The 21,075-nt window shown below is 54.8% G+C and overlaps 1 protein-coding gene across 1 annotated transcript in view; it reads left to right on the top strand.

Annotated features, from left to right (window-relative positions):
• The first annotated feature begins 2,991 nt into the window (after positions 1-2,991).
• VSTM2L (V-set and transmembrane domain containing 2 like) overlaps positions 2,992-21,075 on the top strand; it is a 43,892-nt gene continuing 25,808 nt past the window's right edge. The window contains exon 1 of the mRNA XM_030913919.1: positions 2,992-3,355. Coding sequence (XP_030769779.1) covers positions 3,235-3,355 — 121 coding nt within the window. The 5' untranslated portion in view covers positions 2,992-3,234. The remainder of the gene's footprint in view (positions 3,356-21,075) is intronic.

Raw genomic sequence — 21,075 nt, forward strand, 5'->3', positions numbered from 1 at the left:
TAGCTACCAAATGGCAGGATTCAAAACACAGAATATGGCTCTAAGAGCCCGCACTTCTAACCACACCATCCTACCCCACATGGCCTGGTGGTTCTGAGGATTAAGTGGGATAATGAAAGTTCTTAGGGCCATGCTGGGCATACAGTGATGAGCCAACAGAGGTTTGGAGACTGGAAGAAGGCAGCAGGCATTCCTTCCCATGGGGACTCAGACTGGACCGTTCCCAACTGGGGACTCAGCTAGATAGAGGGGAAGGCATATAAGCACAAGGGAAGCACTGGGAAGGGTAAGGATGTAATGAGGCCAAGGCATGCCCAAGATAGCACAGGATATGTGCAGGAGGTGAGGTTGGGATCCTGAATGCAAACTAGAGAAGTCAGGATTTCTCACATAAACAGGCTGTCAGAGGGTTTTGAGTAGAACCATTACATCATAAGCATTTTCTTCTTTTTTTGTTTTTCTTTTCTTTTTTTTTTTTTAGACGAAGTCTCGCTCTGTCACCCAGGCTGGAGTGCAATGGTGTGATCTTGGTTCACTGAAACCTCTGCCTGCCAGGTTCAAGTGATTCTCCTGCCTCAGCCTCCTGAGTAGCTGGGATTACAGGTGCCCACGACCATGTCCGGCTAATTTTTGTATTTTTAGTAGAGATGGTATTTCACCATGTTGGTCAGTCTGGTCTCGAACTCCTGACCTCATGATTTGCCCACCTCAGCCTCTCAAAGTGCTGGGATTATAGGCACGAGCCACCGCACCCAGCCCATCATGAGCATTTTCAAAGGCGTACAATCCTTGGATGTCTGTCCTAGAAAGAACCTTGACCTTGCTCCAGGCTTCAAAGAGAAAAGATTTCTGAAGGTCAGCCAGTGGGCTAGGGGCACAGCAGCAATGTGCTGCCATCCCGCCAGACCCCCTTCCTCTGCAGCCCTGAGCAAATTCTCGCTTACTCCTCTTTTAATCTCCTCTCCCTCCCTGTCCCCTTGCCTGTGACTGCTCCCTCCAATCTGTGGTTTAAGAGGAGAAAGCACAGGTTTGAGTCCCAGTTCTGTCACCACAGTCTCCTGGCAAGGCCTCAGGTTGGGGTTGAAGGAGTCCTGGGTTTTAGTCTGGCTAACATGGTGGCTGCTATGTGATCTGGAGGATTTTCAGTTTCCACATCTTTATGATGAAAGCAGTAGTCCGTTTCACTGGCAGCGAGATTCAGGGGAGTTAATGAATGAGAAAACATGTGCATAGAGTACAAGACGCCTGGCCAGCCCAGGATAACCTAAACACCATCAATGTGTGGGAAGAAAGTCAGAAGTGACAGAAACAGATAAACAGGGCATGTGGTCCAGAAGGTGCGGGGGTCGACACTTGGGACCTGTACTCGGTGCTGAAGGGAGTGTGGGGCTGTGGATGGGGCTGGAACACAGTGCTTGCAAGTGCGGGACATCGTGGAGGAGGTGTCCTCAGTTTGGAAGGAGCTGGACTGTTGCTGGCTACCACGGGCCCCATCCGGTGTGCTACCCCGCATAATACTGGAAGGGGTGTGCTAAGACAGAGGGAAGACAGCGAGGGCCTATGTTCCTTGGGCTCTAACCTCATTCTCAAACTTGGGCGCTGTCCACAGGGCTGGACGCGGGATCCACCTGTGTTCTGGAGTGGGGGGTGGGCTGTCGGAGGGGTTGACCCTATTCGGCGGGAACAGGGGAGAAAATCTGAGGGTCTGTTCACGGTGTGAACCCCAGCATCAAAAGGCCAGTTGAAACGCTGTCCGCGGTGCCCAAAGGATGGGACCTGGGGACCGGCGCTGTCCTCCTCGATGGTGCTGAAACTGGGAGGACCGGGCTGTGTGAGCAGCGAGGCCTGGGGAAGGGCAAGGGATGAGAGCAGGAGGGACCCCGCTCGGGAGTCAGGGGCCCCGCCCGACTCGCCATGGGACCTCAGAGAAGCTAATTACCTGATTTCAGGTGCTTCCTTATCTTTTAAATAGGACCACAGGTCCACCCTCCTGTCTGTACCGAGGGTCTGTCCCATCAGCCCCAGTAACACCGTTTGGGAAGGAATTGGAGGACCTTGTTGGATTCCTGCTCTTGGGAATGGGAATGGTGCCCTATCCCCCTCCCCTGCCACACTCACACACACATACACCGATGCACACGCGCGAGCACAAGCACACACACATACGCACACACACACCATCGAGGCTCATTGGTCTAGGGAAGGAGCTTACAGTCCAGAAGGGGGCGATCCCATCCACCACATAAGGTCCAGTATCTTCAAGAGCCAGGAGCCGCAACAACTGGCCTGCCTCTCTCCCATTACAAAGACTCGAAAACTGAGTCCCAGAGAGGGGAACACTGACAGTAATAACCACTGAGCTCCTACCAAGTAGGCGGCATTATGCTAGGCGCTTTGCATGCACGATTTCGCAAATCCTCACCAGGACCCCCGCAGACAGCTATTACCCCCATTTCTCAGATGAAGACTTCGAGGTTCAGAGAGGAGTAGACACCTGGACGCGATCACACAGCGAGCCGAGGTCGGCGGCAGAGCTATCACCAGGTTCCCTGTGTCTCAGCCCAGGCTCCCACCCTACCTCGCCCTCACCCCCAGCCCCACTGGCCCCCGACCCCGGCCCCGCCCTGCCGGTAAAGTTAGGAGCCTCTGAGCGCGCTGGCCTGGCGGCGGGTGCCTTGGCTTTTCTCCCTCTCCCTGTTGGACGGTATTTCTGTGGCTGAAGCCCATTGGGTTGTGCTTTGCGGGAACTGCGGGAACCCAGTCCCTGGGGTGGCTCTCTCCGCCCCAACCCGGCCCCGCCCCCGCACTCGGGCGGGGGAAAGTTGCGGGTACCACTTTAAAAATCCCAGCCTGGGCAAAACTTTGATGATAAATCAAGCGGCAGATCCCTCCGCCGCCTGCTCCGGGCGGGAGGAGGGAGGGGAGGAGGGAGGGGAGGAGGAAGGCGGGAGGAGGAAGGAGGGTGCGGCGGCGGCGCGGCGTGGCCTTCCGCGGAAGGGAAGAGTCCCGCAGTCGGAGGCGGCCGGCTGGGCGTGCGCTCGCTCCCCGCAGCCGGGGCTGGGCCGGAGCCGGGCGAGGGCTGGGAGCCCGGCCGGGCCGGGGACAGCGGGCGAGGGGCAGCTTTTGGAGCCGGGCAGCCAGGCCGCGCAGGTCAGGGGACGGCGGGTGCGGGGTCTGCGGTGTCCGGGGCCCCGATGTGAGGAGGCGGCGGCGCCCCCGGCCCGAGCGCGCACCATGGGGGCCCCGCTCGCCGTAGCGCTGGGCGCCCTCCACTACCTGGCACTTTTCCTGCAACTCGGCGGCGCCACGCGGCCCGCCGGCCACGCGCCCTGGGACAACCACGTCTCCGGCCACGGTGAGTTCGGTCGCCGCCCCCGCGGACTTCCCCACCAAACCCCACCCCGGGCCGCGCCACTCCAACTTGGCCGCCCCGGGGCTCGAACCGGCGGCAGTCGTGGCAGGAATCCCGGGGCGCCCCCTGCCGGCGCGGTGGACCCGCCCTGGCACCCCGACCCTGCGGAGGAGGGGGCACCCGGGGCGCACCCCCGAACCTCCTCCCCCACACTCGCGCTGATACGCACACCTCTATGGCCACACCGATATGCACAGCCGCGGACGCACAGTCGCTGCTTTCTCACACTTACAACTCCTACCCTGCACATCTCCACACACCTCAGGTCCCCCTCCTCACTGCAAGCCTTTACACTTATGCCCACTACGCACGCACATCAGGCACTGCGCCGGTGGGCTCACTCTGCCAGCTGGCGCACACGCTTCGCCACAACTCTTGCCTGCCCACCTGCAGACACACTGGTGTGCGCGCACACACACAGGCACACACATACACACACGAACACAATTTGCTCACCCACTCCTCTCTGCTCATCTGCCTTTACTCTTCGCGGGTTTAACCGCACAGAGGCCCTTGTCCTCTCCCTGTCCGCACCCACCCCTTATACCACTGGAAAGGTCCTCGGGGGCAGAAGCCCCTGTTTCTTCAGAACTGGTCACCTGAGGCCGCAGCCTCCCTGTTGGGCGGGTGGCATCTGGTGGAAGCCCCTCAGAGCCACCGGAGTAGTTGGGGTTGCTGCTTGCAGCCAGAGGCATGGGAGTGGGAGTGGTAGTGGATGTGGAATGCCTGGTGCTTTTGTCTGCCTCTGGGGGTGGACAGGAAGCCGCTGCCATCCTTCCATAGGGTCCCCCCATCCTCATCCTCGGCCCTAGAGGACTGAAATGTGGGAAATCACAACTCCAGCCGCTGTGGGAGCCGGGGAGCAGACAAGCATTCCCAGCACTGGCTGGCTGAGTGTCAGAAGCTCCTGCTAGCCCCAAAGGAGCCCAAGTTGGCAGCAGAGTTGCACTGTATGAGCCTGGCAGCTGTGGGGGCTCCCCCTGGCCCCTGTGAGCCTGGCTCTGGGATGGGAGCTTGAGCATAGATGAAACCAAAGGAGACCTTTCTTCCATGCAGCCCTTCACTAGACAGACTCCCAGCCTTGTGGGGGAGGCTGCAGCCCCAGTGCTGGGCACTGTGGGCCCAGGGCTGCGGGGAGGTTTGCACAAAGGCCAGATAATTGGATGATTCATTCTGATGGGAGTGAGTGAGGGGTGTGGGGGGGTAGATAATCAGGGAAGGCTTTGCTGGGGTGTGACACATGAGTGGGATTTCTCCAGTGGAGAGAGGGGCTTCAAAGCCATCCTCAGGGTCTCTGCTTTTGGGGAACCATGACTCCCCACCCCCTTCTGCCTCACCATGTTTGGTAGTAACCACCGTGTGCATCATTTATGTACCCTTCGTACCCCTCACCTGATTTCTACTGACCTGGCTAGAGCGGTGGTAAATAAGGAAAGGGTTCTTTTGATCCTCAACTTACAGATAGGGACACCAAGGCTCAGAGAGGTGAAGGAAGTTGCCCAAGGTCACACAGTAAGAGAGTGACTGAGCCAGGACAGGCCCCAGGGTCCGTCGGGCCAAGACAGCGCTTTTTTCCAGGACATTCATCTCCCTGTCAGATTCCCTCCCATTCTAGGGAAACTGGGAATTCCTCCCTCTCCACCCCTCCTCTCCTCGCTCCGCTCAGTTCCTTGGCACAGTTGGAACTTTCAGTAGGAGGGGTTTCCATGGAAGGGCTTCCCTGGGTTTGCAGTCCCGAGGGGTACAACGAATGGGACTCTGAGGCTTATGGTCGTTCTGTCCCTAGAGCACCAGACCCCAGGGACTTGGGTGCCACTCTGTCATTCCTGAGGCCCCAAGGTGGCTCCCCCCATGGAGAAGCAGGGTCTATCTGCCCTTTGTGTGACAGTCTTTACCTGCCCCCTGGTGCCAGGTAAGCTGAGGGGGCACAGCTCTGCCCAACCAGCTGTAATCTCCCCTCTGCACCCTGGAGGGTCAAGCTAAGGCCCAGGGCAGGGGCTAGATGAGAAGGAGGCACCCCTAGTTGCTGGGGAAACTGGCTTCTCTCCTGAACCCCCTGTGTGGCTCTGGGCAACTGAGCCACCCCTCTGGGTCTCCCTGTGTCCCTAAAGAAACAAGGAGGCCAGGCTGCTCTGCAGGGGCCAGGCTGCCTTCCCCCGACATTGCTAGGTTCAAAGTCACCAAGTAGTTACTGCCGAGGAGCCCCCACAGCTGCCCCTCTGCAGGGCCAAGCACCCGCCACCACAGGAAGGGTTTGGAACCACTCACTTAATCACAAAAAGAAACTGTTATTAATGATAGTGAGACGCGGTGAATAAGTGGGTCATGTCTAATAAGCCATTTGTGTTCAGGAGGAGAATACCAATTTGATAAAAGCTGTGTGTGCTGAAAAAGCTCAGAAATTGCTGTTTAGCAGATTGGAGCCTGATCGTTTCATTATTCCTGGGCTCCGTGTGTCCTCAGCTGATTCAGGAAATGTGGCCCAGTCGGGAAGGTGTCTCTATGTCTGGGGGTGGGGGGTGGGGGCTGGAAGCAGGGACTCCTGGGGAGGGGCACATTGACCCCAAGTGCTTGGTGGCTGCTCACCCCTCCAGCTCTATCTGAGCCCAACCTGGCCGCCAGGCTCCTGCTTTCCACCTGCCTGCCCTGGAGCTTGTCACAGGGAGAGCCTACGGTCAGATGGGTCAGAAGGGACATCTGTTTTGCTTCCCATCTCCCTCCCAACTCCACTCAGTGCACTTGGAAGAGGGCTTTTTCGAGGTGTGAGGAACGAATGGGGAGCATGTATCTCAAGGAGGCATCAGGCACTGGCAGGTAGGGTGGTGATGGTCCGTGTCTGCACCTAGTAGGTGCTCAATAAACAGGAGTGATTTTTATTTTTTCTTATCAGAAAAATGTTAACTCATTCCCATGGGCACAGCAGGGATGGGAGGAAAAGGTGCAAATATTGACGAAATGCCTACTGTGTGCCCTGTGCTGCCAAGGCCTTGCCAGTGTTAACTCCCTCAGGCTGACCATTCATGCAAGGTTGGTATGGGAGATAAGAGGAAACTGAGGCTCGGAGAGGGCCAATGATTTACCCAGAGGTGCTGAGTCTGTACAGAGAGCTGGAAAGCTGTGTTTAGGATGAAGGTGCATTTGGCGGTTCTGGGACTGCCTCCTCCAGGACAGCCTTGAGGCAGGCTTGGCCATGGTGTCTTCCTTCGTGTAGCTGTAACCCAAGCTTGCTCCCTTCTAGCTCCTCAGGGAACCAGCACAGCAATGGGTTCCACCAAGAGGAACCAGCCACTCAGAAAGGTGGCAGGTATCTGAGGATACCTGTAGGTTAGAAACAGGCAGCTGGACTGGACCCCAGGATCTTTCCAGATCTTGCCCACGGGTGGGATCCAGAAGGCAGGGTCTTTGTGAAGATCTCTGTAGACCCCTACAGCTTGCAGAGGACCCAACAAGCCTCACATGGCAGAGTCCCCCCAGGGAATTTGTTACAATGCAGATCCCCCCAAACCCACTGCCAGAATGGTTATTTGACGGGACCTTGGAATGTGCATTTTATTATTATTTTTTAAATTTCTCTTGAGACAAGGTCTTGCTCTATTGACCAGGCTTGAGTACAGTGGCACAATCTCAGCTTACTGCAACCTCTGCCTCCTGGGTTCAAGCAAATCTTTCATCTCAGCCTCTGAGTAGCTGGGAGTACAGGCGTGCGCTACCTCCCTCAGCTAATTTTTAAATTTTTTGTAGAGATGAGATCTCACTATATTGCCTAGGCTGGTCTTGAACTCCTGGGCTCAAGTCATCCTCCCTCCTCGGCCTTCCAAAGTGCTGGGATTACAGGCGTGAGCCACCGCATCTGGTGGAATCTGCATTGTAATAAGTTCCCCAGAGGATTCTCATGCAGCCTGGGGTTTGGAAGCCACTGCCTAAGTATTTACCCATACCTGATGGGAGATGTAGGGACAGGAAATGTCTGGTGCTAGGGGCTGGCTTGGTTTGGTTTCACAGGGAAGGGAGAGGTCCAGACGGGGGCAGGTGGATGGTCCCTGAGAGAAGCCCCAAGAAGCCTCACACTGCAGCAGACAACACCCCTCCCGCCCCCACCCTGCCCCCCCACACCCCTACACACACCCCTACACACACCCCTACACACACCCCTACACACACACACACCCCTACACACACATACCCCTACACACACCCCTACACACACCCCTACACACACATACCCCTACACACACACCCCTACACATACTCCTACACACACACCCCTACACACACCCCTACACACACCCCTACACACACACCCCTACACACCCCTACACGCACACACACACACCCCTACACACACATACCCCTACACACACCCCTACACACACACCCCTACACACACATACCCCTACACACACACCCCTACACACACCCCTACACACACACACACCCCTACACACACATACCCCTACACACACCCCTACACACACACCCCTACACACACACCCCTACACACACACCCCTACACGCACCCCTACACACACACCCCTACATGCACCCCTACACACACACCCCTACACGCACCCCTACACACACACCCCTACACACACACACCCCTACACGCACCCCTACACACACACCCCTACACACACACCCCTACACGCACCCCTACACACACACCCCTACACACACACCCCTACACACACACACACCCCTACACGCACCCCTACACACACACCCCTACACGCACCCCTACACACACCCCTACACACACACCCCTACACGCACCCCTACACACACCCCTACACACACACACCCCTACACACACCCCTACACACACCCCTACACACACGCACCCCTACACGCACCCCTACACACACACACCCCTACACGCACCCCTACACACACCCCTACACACACGCACCCCTACACACACACCCCTACACGCACCCCTACACGCACCCCTACACACACCCCTACACACACACACCCCTACACACACCCCTACACACACACACCCCTACACACACACACACACACACACACCCCTCCCCAGGCAAGCACCTTCAATTATTCATATACCCCAGTGCAGACAAAGATCCTGGCTTGGCCGGGGGCTTTGTCCATTGAGTGATTCACTGTCCTGAGATTCTCTCTGTTGCCAGGAGGGACCAGCAGGGCGCTGGGGGAGGGAGGGGGCACGGAGCCATTTGGCAAGCAGCCTGTGCACTGAAAAATGACTCTGGTTTCCTTGCGTTCCGTACTGAACTGTTGGTATCTCACCATCAATAAGCTGGCTAGTTTGGTGGCTGGAAGATGAAGAAAATTGAGTCCTGTCTTCCGAAGGTTATGATGTTAAAAATGTGTTCGTCTTTGTCTCAGGCGTTGGTGATTATTCTATCAATTACGCCTGTAAACACTCTGCCTTGGGCTGAGGGTTTTCCAGCCTCCTGTGGGGAACTGGCCCTCACAAGCGGTTTTCCCCAAGTCCGTCACACCAATTGGTTTTGACACCTTGCCCATCAGCGGCTCCCGCAGCCTTTTCCCCAAACAAGAGGAGCCGCAGGCGGCCAGCAGGACGCAGGGAATTCGGTTTCTTGCCATGGTGACAGCAAGGGTGGTGGGCAAAGTCTCCTGTGGCAAACAAGTGGGCAGGGTGAGGGGAGTCAGGTAAGTGGCCCCTTCTGATCCACCAGCTGTGGGGGCAGGAGATGGAGCTTTTGGAATGAATCATCGAGGCCCCTTGGGATCATCGTCCCCAAGCCTCCCTCTTACAGATGAGAAGACGGAGACCCAGGGGCAAGGGGGAATTTGCCCAGAATTGCCCTGGAGGGTACTTCTTGGATTTTGGGATTACCTCATCCAACTCTGTACAAATGGAGAGATTGGCTGGGTGCAGTGGCTCATGTAATCCCAGCACTTTGGGAGGCCAAGGTGAGTGGATGACTTGAGCCCCGGAGTTTGAGACCAGCCTGGACAACATAGTGAGACCTCGTCTCTACAAAAAAAATAGCCAGGCATGGGTACGCACCTGTTGTCCCAGCTTCTCAGTAGACTGAGGCGGGAGGATCATGTGAGCACAGGAGACAGATGTTGCAGTGAGCCGAGATCGCGCCACTGCACTCCAGCCTGGGGACAAAGTGAGACCCTGTCTAAAAATAAATAAATAAAAATAAAAACAGGAGAGATAAACATATGGAAGCAAATGTGTGTTGAGTGCCATGCCAGGGCCTTGAATGGTGTCATCTCATTCAATTCTAACAAGAACTCCCAAAGGAAGGACTGTCTCAGGCCCACTGTTTAGATGAAGAAAATGAGACTTGGGGAGGTTAAGTGGCTTACCCAAGGTCACACACCTACCAAATGTTGGAGGCTGGACTTGAACTGAAGAATCTGGCTCCAGGGCTGGGAGGCCAAGGAAAGAGGAGGAAGAGGCCCACTTCACACAGTGGGGAAGAGCAGGGCTGGGCCTTAAGGCTTGGCTCCGGGATGGAAGGAGTGCAATGGCCACTCTGCATTCCACACCCAGGAGAGTGCATGGTGGGGAGAGTGCATGGTGTGAACAGCAGCACAGGTGCCAACGTGAGAGTGTTTGGCCATCACCTTGGACTTTGGGGACCAAACCAGCTGCTGATGGGGTTGTGGGAAGACCCTCTCAGTCCAGAAAGGAGTTTGGGGCCCGCTGGGCACACTGGGGTCAGATTTCCTTGTGTCCTGGGATCCAGGACAATGCCTGGCCCAGGGAGGTGGCAAGGAATGAATGAATGGATGACAAGGCGGACGAAGCAGGGGATGAGGTCTGAATTCTTAAAGCTTTGCTCATTCCAAGTCAGTGTATTTTTAAACATTCAAATGATTTTAATTTCATAAGGAAACTATGTTTAAAGGGGGAAAAATCACAAAATTGGAGCCCCTTCCTCATCCCTGCTGAGCAGAGAAAGGACATCCTGGAGTGGGCAAGGCTGATGGCACCTTGCAGTGGGTGGTCCCGGGCTCTGACCTTGGGGTGCATATGCGATGCTGCAATCATGAGGATGGGGGAGTCCAAGGGTCGTGCCCTCCTCCCCCGACCTCGATGAGACACTTGCATCAGAAAAAGCCGCAGTGGTCCAGCTGGGGAAGAAATCGGCTACTCTCCTTCCTGCTGGTCCAGGGGTCCAGAGCCTGCCCAACTGGCTCTGCCTGGTGCCCACTGCTCCGGAGAGGTGAGGTGGGGGTGGGGAGGCAGAGAGGGGCTGCTGCTCCTCCAGGTCCCCTTCTCACAGCCAGGCCTCCCTTCCCTTCCTTGAAGCCATCAGGGAGTCCCTGGGACTCAGCTCCACCCCCTACCCTCTTTAAAACCCCCCAGGGCCCGCAACAAGATTGGGTCCTACCTGAGAGATGATTTTAGGCAGAACCTAGAGAAACCTCTTACATTTTAATAGTTACGCATTTATTTTAATGTGTACTGAAAAAATATAACCAGCACATCAAAACTGTGATTTCACAGATATGATTGCTTAGGATGAGACTAACGGAGATATTAAAAAATGGTGGGTTAGTTTATAGAAAAACATTAAGGACATAATAGAGCATACGGCGTGTGGGCAAGTCCGTGGGGATCCACGGTGCGGACATGACTTGGGGACCCGCGGGCATCCGACGGGATGCTGCCATGTTTGGGAAGCTTGGTCATTCATTCATTCTTTTATTCATTCAACAAATATCAACTGGGCACCCGTCATGTTCCAGGCTGTTTTAGACACTGGGGACTTACCAGTGAAGAAGACAGCTAAGGTTCTTGCTCTCGTAGAGTTCTCAGTCTAGTGGGGGAGACAGAAAACTGAACCCATAAAGAATATATAAGTGTAGAGCTGGGCGCACTGGCTCACGCCTGTAATCCCAGTGACTCAGGAGGCTGGGGCCGGAGGGTCACTGGAACCCAGGAGATTGAGACCAGCCTGGACAACATAGTGAGACCCTGTCTCTAAAGCAAAAAAATACAAAATTAGCCAGGTGTAGTGGCTTATGCCTATAGTCCCAGCTACCTGGGAGGCTGGGGTGGGAAGATCACTTGAGCCCAAGAGTTCAAGGCTGCAGTGAGCTGTGATTGCACCACTGCCCTCCAGCCTGGGTGACAGAGTGAGACCCTGCCTCCTAAAAAAAAAAAGAAGAAGAAGAAGAATATATATATGTATTGTGATAAGATTTAAGAAGTTGGGACCAGGCGTGGTGGTTCACACCTGTAATCCCAGCACTTTGGGAGGCCAAGGCGGGTGGATCACAAGGTCAGGAGTTCAAGACCAGCCTGGCCAAGATGGTGAAACCCTGTCTCTACTAAAAATATAAAAATTAGCCAGGCGTGGTGGCAGGCACCTATAATCCCAGCTACTTGGGAGGCTGAGGCAGAGAATTGCTTGAATCTGGGAGGCGGAGATTGCAGTGAGCCAAGCGAGACTCTGTCTCAAAAAAGAAAAAGAAAAAGAAAAAAAAAGCTGAGATAATTTAAAACACAGAAACACAGAGAAGGACACTCACCTGTGGGGCAGTGAGGGTACCCAGTAGTGAGCTCCCTGTCACAGGAGGTGTGCAAGCTGAGCACTACCCGTTACTAGCTGGGGATATTAGTGAGGAGATTTCTGCCTTATTTCCCAAAGGAGCAAAGACTGTTGAAGTAGGCAGAGCAGCCAGAACACAGTGGGCGGCTAATAAAGATCTGTCACACAGCAACTTAGTGATGGTGCTGGCACAAGGGCCCAGGTGGGTGGAGCTCCCAATGCCGAGGATGTCCTGGCCCCACCCAGGGGTCATGGCAGGGATGGGGCCTTCTCTGTCCCCTGTGGTGTGGGGACAGTGGCCCCTCGGTGACTTCACTTTAGCTCTTAAAGTGCCAGGATGGGGAGAGGGGCTGGGGGGTGCTGTTTTTTGTCTACCATGCTCCCCTCTCCCACACCCTGTGTTTGCCTTGTTGGGTGACTTGGCATGTCCCTGCCCCTCTCTGGGCCTCAGTTTCCCCACTGAACAATGGTGAGTTTACCTGAGCTCCAAGCCTGTAGAATTCTTCCATCTGTATACTTAGAAACCACATCTTTTGTCCTGCAGCCAGCATGTATGTGCGTGTGTGTGTGTGTGTATGTGTGTGTGTGCATGTGTGTATGTGTGCAGGCGAGGATGGAGCTGGTGGGAGTGGTAGGATTCCATCAGCACCTTAACTCTCAGTGGCCTGCAGGCATCTGTGGACCAAATAGCAACCAGCATTCATCAAGCACTCTCTGTGTTTCCATCGCTTCCCCTGCCTCCTCTCATCTACTCCTCACCATGCTAGGAGGCGGGCACTCCCATTTTACAGAGGAGGACACTGAGGGGCGTGGTGTGACTTGCCTGAGGACACACAGATGCTGAACAGCAAAGCCGGGCTTGAGCCCAGCTTGTGGGACGACAGAGCCAGAGTTCGTAGCCTGCGCATCTGTCCTGCTCCGGGCTGCCAAGCTGCGTGTGTGGGCAGGTGCTTTGTTCCGGAGCAGCGCTCCTGGCTTGCTCGGATTCTCACAGGGGTCAGCGCTGCCAAAATGCTGAGAATGCCCTGTTCTGGCTACAAGCACATGGCTCCAAAAGTCTAGGCGCCTGCGTCTGAGTCTGAGTCCAGCACTGTTAGTGGGAATGGTGGGGCCCTGGGGGCGTGTGTGGGATCCTGTGTGTTCCTGCCTGGAGTTTCTAATGGAGGGAGTGGTGTTTCTCTGACTGTGTAGGTGGGGGGTGTGTCTGGGGGGTGACTGTGTGGTTGGAGGGACAGTGCAGGCTGAGGGGGAGGCTGGGGGTAGCTCAGGTCTGGGCTGGTGCCCTCTGCCCTGTGCCCATTTGCCTCAGTACCAGCCTTCCCTGCCACTTGCACACTGGTGCCCTTGAAGGTGAGACGCGGAGGCTATGGAAGCGTCTGGAAGGTTAGAGCAGGAGTCAGAGCAGGGGGAGGGGGCCTTGCTCCAGCGAGCTACCAGCGAGCTGGGCAGCATGTCCACCTGTGCCTGGGAAGTGCTCTGCAGCGGCCCCTCCCTCTCTGGATCTCTCTCTCTCCCTACCCTACTGCTCTGTGGGTCTTTCTTTCTCTCTCCCTCTGTCTGGGTCTCTCTGATCTTTCTCTGTCTCTTTTCCTCTCTATCTCTGTCTTTCGATCTCTTTCCTCTCTCTGTTCCTTTGTGTCTGTTGGATCCATCATCCCCTCTCTTCTCACCACCCCCACCCATTCCTTCCTTTCTCTCCAGTACGCACACAGCTCTCTTCAATGACATCTCAGGATTACACATACATATATTCCGTATATCATGGTGACACCCACACAGAGCAGGCACTCAGTAAATGTCAGCTGAATGAATGAATGAGTGACCAAATGACGAAGCTGGAGGGGACACTGACGCTTGTCTACCCTGGTGGTTCCTAATTTTTTTGGAAGTCACACTCCTCTTGAGACGCTCATGGAAACTATGGATCGTTTCCTCAAAAAATGCCACGGAGTTTTGCCCACAAGCTTCAAAGGGTTTTTTGAGGCCCCCAAAGCCTGTCTATGGCCCCAAGCAGAAGCAGCCTTCATTTCACGGGAGAGGCCCAGACAGCAGTCACGGCTGGCTTTGGGACATGGGACAAGTCTGTGGCAGGGCCGGGCTTGGAACCTGGAGTCCTTTCTCTCTCCCTGCAGCCCTCTCATGCGAGCTGGGTGGGAACAAACTTCATTCACTTTTCCTAAGTCCTTGATGAGCATACTCAGAGAATTGGGGTCGGGAAGAGATAATGGGGGACTGTAAAATAGACAGGAGCCCAGGGAACAGTGCATAGGCAGGTGGGCCAAGTGAGGGAGGTCTCTAGAGGGAGGTCACTGTGTCCTAGTGCAGTCAGGGAAGACTTCCTGGGGGAGGCAGGCTCGTTCTGGGCCTGTATCCAGGGACCGCTGGGGCTGAGAGGGGACCCCAGAGGCCAGCCTGGAGCTGCGCCTGGCTGCCTGGGTCTGGTAGAGGCTTCATGTGGAGAACTGTGTGCATTTATTTAGAAAAGCAGGCTGCAGCTGGAACCTCCAAGAATCGGCTCTGGAGTTTGGTCGTATCCCCTGGAGAAGGGGACAGCCCTGGAAGCCTTCTGAGTGGGGGGAGCGCACGGCCAGGTTGGCGTTGGGGTGGGTTGGCTGTGGTGAGTGGAGATGGGGAGCGGAAGCAGGACTTGAGGCTGGAGGGGGTGTGCACGGACAGGAGAGGCTGCTCCCGGGAAGGCGCTGAGTTTGGTGTGAGCCTTGCTGAGTTTGTGGTTCATGGGATGCTAGGGCTGGCCAGGTATCCAGGGAGGGTGGGAACGTGGGCTCAGAAAAAGAGGGAATTGGGGGTGGGCGTGCGCACATGTGTGTGTGCGTGTCTGTGTGTATGTGTGTGGTGTGTGTGCATGTATGTGTATGTGTGTATTGTGTGGTGTGCATGTATATGTCTATGTGTGTGTACATCTGTGTGTGTATGTGTGGTGTCTGTGGCTGTGTGTGATGTGTGGGTGTGTGCATCTGTGTGTATATGTGTGTGGGGTGTGGGTGTGTGTATGTGTACGTGTGTATGTGTGCATGTGTGTGGGGGATGTTTGGGTGTTTGTGTGGGTGTATGTGTGGGTGTGTGTATGTGTGGGGAGTGTGTGTATATATGTACGTGTGTGTATGTATGTATATGTGTGTATGTGTGTATATGTGTATGTGCGTGTGTATGTGGGTGTATCTGTGTATGTGTGTGTATATGTGTGTAGGGGGTGTGGGTGTGTGTACGTGTGTGGGGGGAGTATTTGGGTGTGTATGTGTGTGTATGTGGGTTTGTATATGTGGGGGTAGTGGGTGTGTGCATATGTGTGTGTATGTGTATGTGTGCGTATGTGTGTGTGCATGTGTGTGGGTGTGTATATGTGTATGTGTGTCTGTATTGTGTGTGTTGTGTGTGTAATGCGTGTGTAGTGTGTGTGTGTATTGTGTGTGTAATGCGTGTGTGTGTGATGCGTGTGTAGTATGCGTGTGTGTGTACACTGGCCTCCTTTCCAGTCCTTGCACACACCAAGTTCCTTCCCTCCTCCCGACCTTTTCTCTCCCTGGCTGTTCCCTCTGCTCCTCGTGCTCTGTTCCCGCCTCCCTGGCTCCTGGCTACTCCCGTGCTCCACGGACCCCTTAGAGAAGCCAGAAGCCCATGATCTGTCAGAGCCGCATCGCACGACCTGCAGCAAACGTGGGGCTCCCATTCAACACGCCCACCTTGCAGAGGGGAAAACTGAGGCGTAGAGAGGCGTGGTGAGCTGGGGTGCCACACCTAGTTCAAAGCAAGGGTGCAGAGCCCAACCCTATTTTCCCCCAACCCGGCATTTTAAGGGTGTCTCTTGGGATGGGGGTGGGGTCTTGACTGACCCCTCCTTCCTCAGAGCCCCCCGGCTGGGGCCCGAGGTGGGGAAGGCGGAGAGCTGACGGCGGGCTGTCTGTTTCTCTTTGTGAGGTTTTAAAAAAATCATTTCCGGCGTTGAGGGCGGCGGCAATTAGGGCCTGCTCGCTGGGGAGCTGTTTGCCGCCTGTCATCGGTCCGGGAAAGGGTCCCTAATGGAGGCCCGGCGGCCAGAGCGCAGGGTAGTGGAAATAGTGCTCAAAACAAAGCTTCACTAATGGTCTCCCGGCAGGCAGCGGAGGAGAGGGAGGGGCGGGCAGACAGCGGCTGAGGGCCCCTGGGACAGGGCCCAGATCCACCAGCTCCTCTCTCCGCGGCCCTTAGACACCCTCCAGCTAGTGCGGGAAGCCCCAGGCCCCTACCCGCTCTGCTGCTTTCTTGCTCTGTGCTCTTGGCCTGTGAAATTCCCTCCCAGGTCGTGGGAACAGTGCGTGCCAAGGTCCTGGGGTGGGGCCCAACCCCTTCAGCCAGGAATTCTCTGGTTCTAAAATAGCCCTAGGGTTTGGTAAGTCCAAGGCGCCAGGCAGGATCCTTGAAGAAGGAGGAGCTAGAGCCAGACTACGTGGGGAAGTGACAGGAGAGCAGCCTGATCCTGACTGGGAGCCCACTGTGCGCTTGCGTGATCTCACGGCAGCACTGCCCACAGTACCCATTTTACAGATGAGGAAACTGGGCTGGAAGCTCAGAGATTAGATTCACCTACCTTGAGGAGGTGCAGTTGGGTTGAAATCCAGGTCAGCCTGACTCCAGAGCCCACATATTTACTGCTGCATCCTTGCATTTCGCAGACATAATTGGGCAGGGGTGGCAGGGGCTGGGGTGGGGCATATACTAGGTCCTGGGTCGGGGGTCAGGTTTGAGCCAGGCCAGGTTCTGGTCAGGCTGGGGCCACACCACCCTACCCATTGGGCACCCTCAGAACCTCTGTTCTGGAACATCCCGAGTGCCTGCCTCCATCTGTACCCGTCCGTTGGTCTCTGCCTCCCCTTTTGCCCCATTCTTCATGTCCCTGGCCCTCCTGCCTCCACCCTCAGCGCCACCCACAGTCCTCACTCTTCTTTCTCGGTGGCTGTGAGGCTGCTCCTTTCTGGGGTTCCGGAGCAACCCCATCTCTGTGGTTGATGCAGCCTCCTTTGCTTCCCCCACTTCCTCCCTTTCAGCCCCTCCTGGCAGCAGGGGATGGCTATGCGCCTCGGCTTTGGAATCTGACACTGAGTCTCAAATCCTGCCCCACTCCAGTCTCTCTGAGCCTCGTTATGCATCAGTGCAATGGGCTAACCCCACTAGTTTTGCAGGATGTACTGGGGGGGATGAAAACAAACGGTATCGGTAGAGACGTCGGGACGCCTGTGTGCCTGATCCCGGCTCCTGGCTCCCTGCCCCGGCCCCTGCCCTATCTCTGGCTCCCTGAGCACTCCCACCCTTGCCTCTCTCCCTCCCACCCTTGCCTCTCTCCCTCCCACCCACTCTCACTCCTTGTGGCCCAGACATGGGAAGAGGAGGCGGGAATTCCACTGGGGAAACCTGCTCAACTCCCACAATCCTGCAAATGCCAGAATATTTTAGTTCTTCTTAAATCTCCCTAGATTTGTAATTCCACTGCTGTCTCCCTCAATATGTGCTGGTGGCCTTGGGAGGCGCCCTGCTTCCAGCTTGCCGGCTCCAGCACTTCCTGCCCGGCTATGTTGGGGGGCCGGGCAGGGAACCTGGGCAAGTCCCCACCTTCTCTGTGCCTCAGTTTCCCCATCTGTAAGAAGAGGACAATGATAGTGGCCACTTCCCAGGTTATTTTGGAGATTAGGTAAGATATTTTATGGTATTAAAGAAACACCTCTATAAAAAGTAATGAATTACTGATAATGTGCAACAGTGGTAGATGAACCTCAAAAACCCTATGCTAAATGAAGGAAGTCAATCACAAAAGACCACATACTATATGATGCAGTTTATATGAAATATCCAGAATAAGCAAATGTGAGAATGCAGATTTGAGGTTGCCAGGGGTTAGGGGCGAGTGGGGAGTAAGGAGTTTCCTTCTGAGGGGAAGAGAGCATTTTGGGACTAGTTGCACCACATTGTGAATGCACTAAATGCTACTCAATTGTCCACTTTAAAGTGGTTAATTTTGGCCAGGCGCGGTGGCTCACACCTGTAATCCCAACACTTCAGGAGGCCGAGACGGGCGGATCATGAGGTCAGGAGTTCGAGACCAGCCTGGCTAACATAGTTAAACCTTGTCTCTACTAAAAAATACAAAAAAATTAGCCGGACGTGGTGGCGGCTGCCTGTAATCCCAGCTTCTTAGGAGGCTGAGGCAAGGGGAATTGCTTGAACCTGGGAGGCAGAGGTTGCAGTGAGCCAGGATAACACCACTGCACTCCAACCTGGGTGATGGTGTGAGACTCTTTCTCAAAAAGAAAAAGAAAAAGAAAAAAAAGTTAGCTATTTAAATTTTTACTAGGCAGGGCACCCCCTCCTCCAGCAGCCAGAGACAGGCAAGGACCCACTGGGGTGAATGTGCTTGTGTGTGTCTAAGACTCAGCAAGGAGTGAGTTCTACCAGGGAACAGCGGTTGTTGTGGACCTTCTGGGTGCTACACACTGAAACAGGCTCTTCACTTGCATTTGTGCATTTAATCCTCAAAATAAGCCTGTAATCATGACAGTGGGAAACCAGATCTCAGAGTAGTGAAGCAACTTGCACAATGCCACCCAGCACGTCAGGGAGAACCGTGGCTCGCATCCTCACTGTAAATCCTGGGCCCCGCCTTGCCCTAGTGCCCGACCGCCTCCTGGCCCCTTCCCCTGTTAGCCACCACACCAGCACTTCCTGTGGGCAGAGCACAGTCTGAGCTCTGCGGAGCCTGGGGTTGCAGAGAAGAAGGAGGCTTTGGACTGAATGGGACAAGAAGCCCGTGATGGTGTGTGGCCCACACAGGAGAGTAAACAGCTCCCACCAGGGGCAACATTTCTTTGATGTCTCCTATTTCATTCAAAATTTATGACTTCTATATTCTATCCCATAATATATTCATGTTTGTTTTAATACAAAAATAACGTTCTTGTCCCATGTTTCTGGAGTGAAGTCAATGCCTCAGGAAGTTGCTTTCCTGGTTTGAGCGGCGCAGACCATAAAGGAGTCATCCATTTGTTTCTTTGTTCATCCATTCTCCAAGTATGCATTCAGGTCTCTTCATTCCTTGAGTGGATGTTAATTCTCACTACCCGCAATGATGCTGTGCCGAGAGCCACACTGAAAGAATCAGCAGGACTGGGATAGGGAAGTGGCAGGGAAGCTCTCCAGGTACGTAGCCCAGCAGGAGCAAGGCTTGGAGGTGGGAAGTAGTGATGGGTTGTGAGAGTGGGCCATGGCCATCGGAAGCCAGGGCTGGTGATGGTGCTGGGTGCCCGCTGGTGTGCACACTTGAGCAGGACCTGCGTCCCAAGCCCCTTGTGATTAAAAAGAAAGTCTCTGCTTGGTGCTGCTCCAACTTTAACACCTAACCCTCGCCAGTCTCCCTTGTTAATGAGAAAAAACGGAGATTGAGGCTCATAGCCTTCAGCAGGCAAGCTTCTTTGGCTAGAATTTACGAATGCTGTTTGGTTTTCATAGCGTTTATTTTTACAGTTACCCTCTATTTATGGCAAGTGATGCTGATTTTTCATTTATGGCGGTAATAAAAGTCTTCTTTTAACCTGAATTTATTTAAGTAAAAAGGGAAAGATGCTTTGAAAATAGATGTTAAGTAAATAATGGTGCATGTGGTACAGAGACCCTGTAAAAATGGGGATGGCGGCTAAAAGGCTGGGCTTGGGAGACCCCTCTCAGGTACGCCCTTTCCTGTTCTGAGTCCCCCCTGACTGTGCAGACCTCAGTCAGCCTTCAGGTTCAAGCATGTCCCCTCCTACTGGTAACCTTCCCTGACTCTCCAGGCAGACATGAGCTTATCTTTCCCCCAGGATCTTCTAGAACCTGCACCTCCTTCCATAGCTCCAACATGTAGTTTGCCCTGCATAACCCTGGGCAGCACTGTGATTCATGGCCATATGAACAGTGCACATTCTGAACAACTGTACATGGCGGTCCAGGTTCAATCCCAGCCATTGTTCCTATAGCAGTCTCTGGCATGTGTGTCTCTCCTGGGGACTGCAGGCTCCCTGTGGTCAGGGGCCTGATCTGTGGCATCCTGGGAAGCCTGGCACAAGGCCTGGCTTAGGGTAGGGGGTCCATCAGAGTTGATCTCTTCCGTTCCTTTTGAGGGAGGACTTAAGCTCCTACTGCATGCCGAGGCAGACACCTCCCACCAAGGCATGCTGCAGTTCCCTAAACTTTCTTACAAAATGCCTTCTTCTTGGCTTCTTAGGAAGAAAGCCCGTCTGTGTTTGCTTGCCTGTTCCAAGGTGAAACAACCTTCATCAACTCACACCTCCATTCCTCCTGCCGCAGGCACCTGTCAGGGGCCAAGGGCTGCCCAGAAAGAAACAAAGAGAACCTCGGGTGCCTCCCTGGGGAGGAGAGGGCCTTGAATGGGGCCCTGGATACAGCCAGGCTTCTTTGTTTCTGGAGGGCTTTTCCATCCTGTTTATCTGGGTTTTCCTCTTATGGGGGTTTTATGTCTCCTGATTTTAGAAGCCAGCTGAGATTTACAGGCGGTTGGGCTGGGACCTCATTAAATCCTCCCTCTCCAGCCCAGGAGAGCTCTTATTCTGCTTCCCAGCTGGGAGGCAAGGTGGCCACAGGCCTTCCTGAACCTGGAGCACACACACCCTTGTGGCCCTGCCACCCAGCTGAGCTGGGCATAGAGCAGGCTTCCTGGAAATGGCCCCAGAGAATCACACTTTTTCTAGCTGAAAAGGTTGGGGCTTAGATAAGATTTAGGCTTCAGTGGGGGAAATTTTGCAGCCAGCTTGAAGTCAGGCTGAAATCTAACTTGTCCCTTGATGCTGTGTGATCTCAGGCACCGACTCTCCCTCTCTGAGCCTTGGCACTCCCTCTGTGAAATGGTGCTGATAATAGTACCATCTCATCACGTCTGAGAGGATGAAAGGGGTCCTGTGTACAGTGTCTGGCATAGAGGAAGGGCTTCCTTCCTTCAACCCCAGGGCAGGGGACTGGCTCCAATGGCCCCCAGGTTCTCTGAGCTTTGGTTTTCTCACACTGCTGGAAAAGGGCCTGGTATGGAAGTGGGCAGTGGCTGCAGAGGCTGTGGATGTCCCTTACTCTGTCTTCATCACTGCAACAATGGGGCCAGCAGAAACA

The sequence above is a fragment of the Rhinopithecus roxellana genome, chromosome 13 (genome assembly GCF_007565055.1).
Source record: "Rhinopithecus roxellana isolate Shanxi Qingling chromosome 13, ASM756505v1, whole genome shotgun sequence".
Taxonomy (NCBI): Eukaryota; Metazoa; Chordata; class Mammalia; order Primates; family Cercopithecidae; genus Rhinopithecus; species Rhinopithecus roxellana.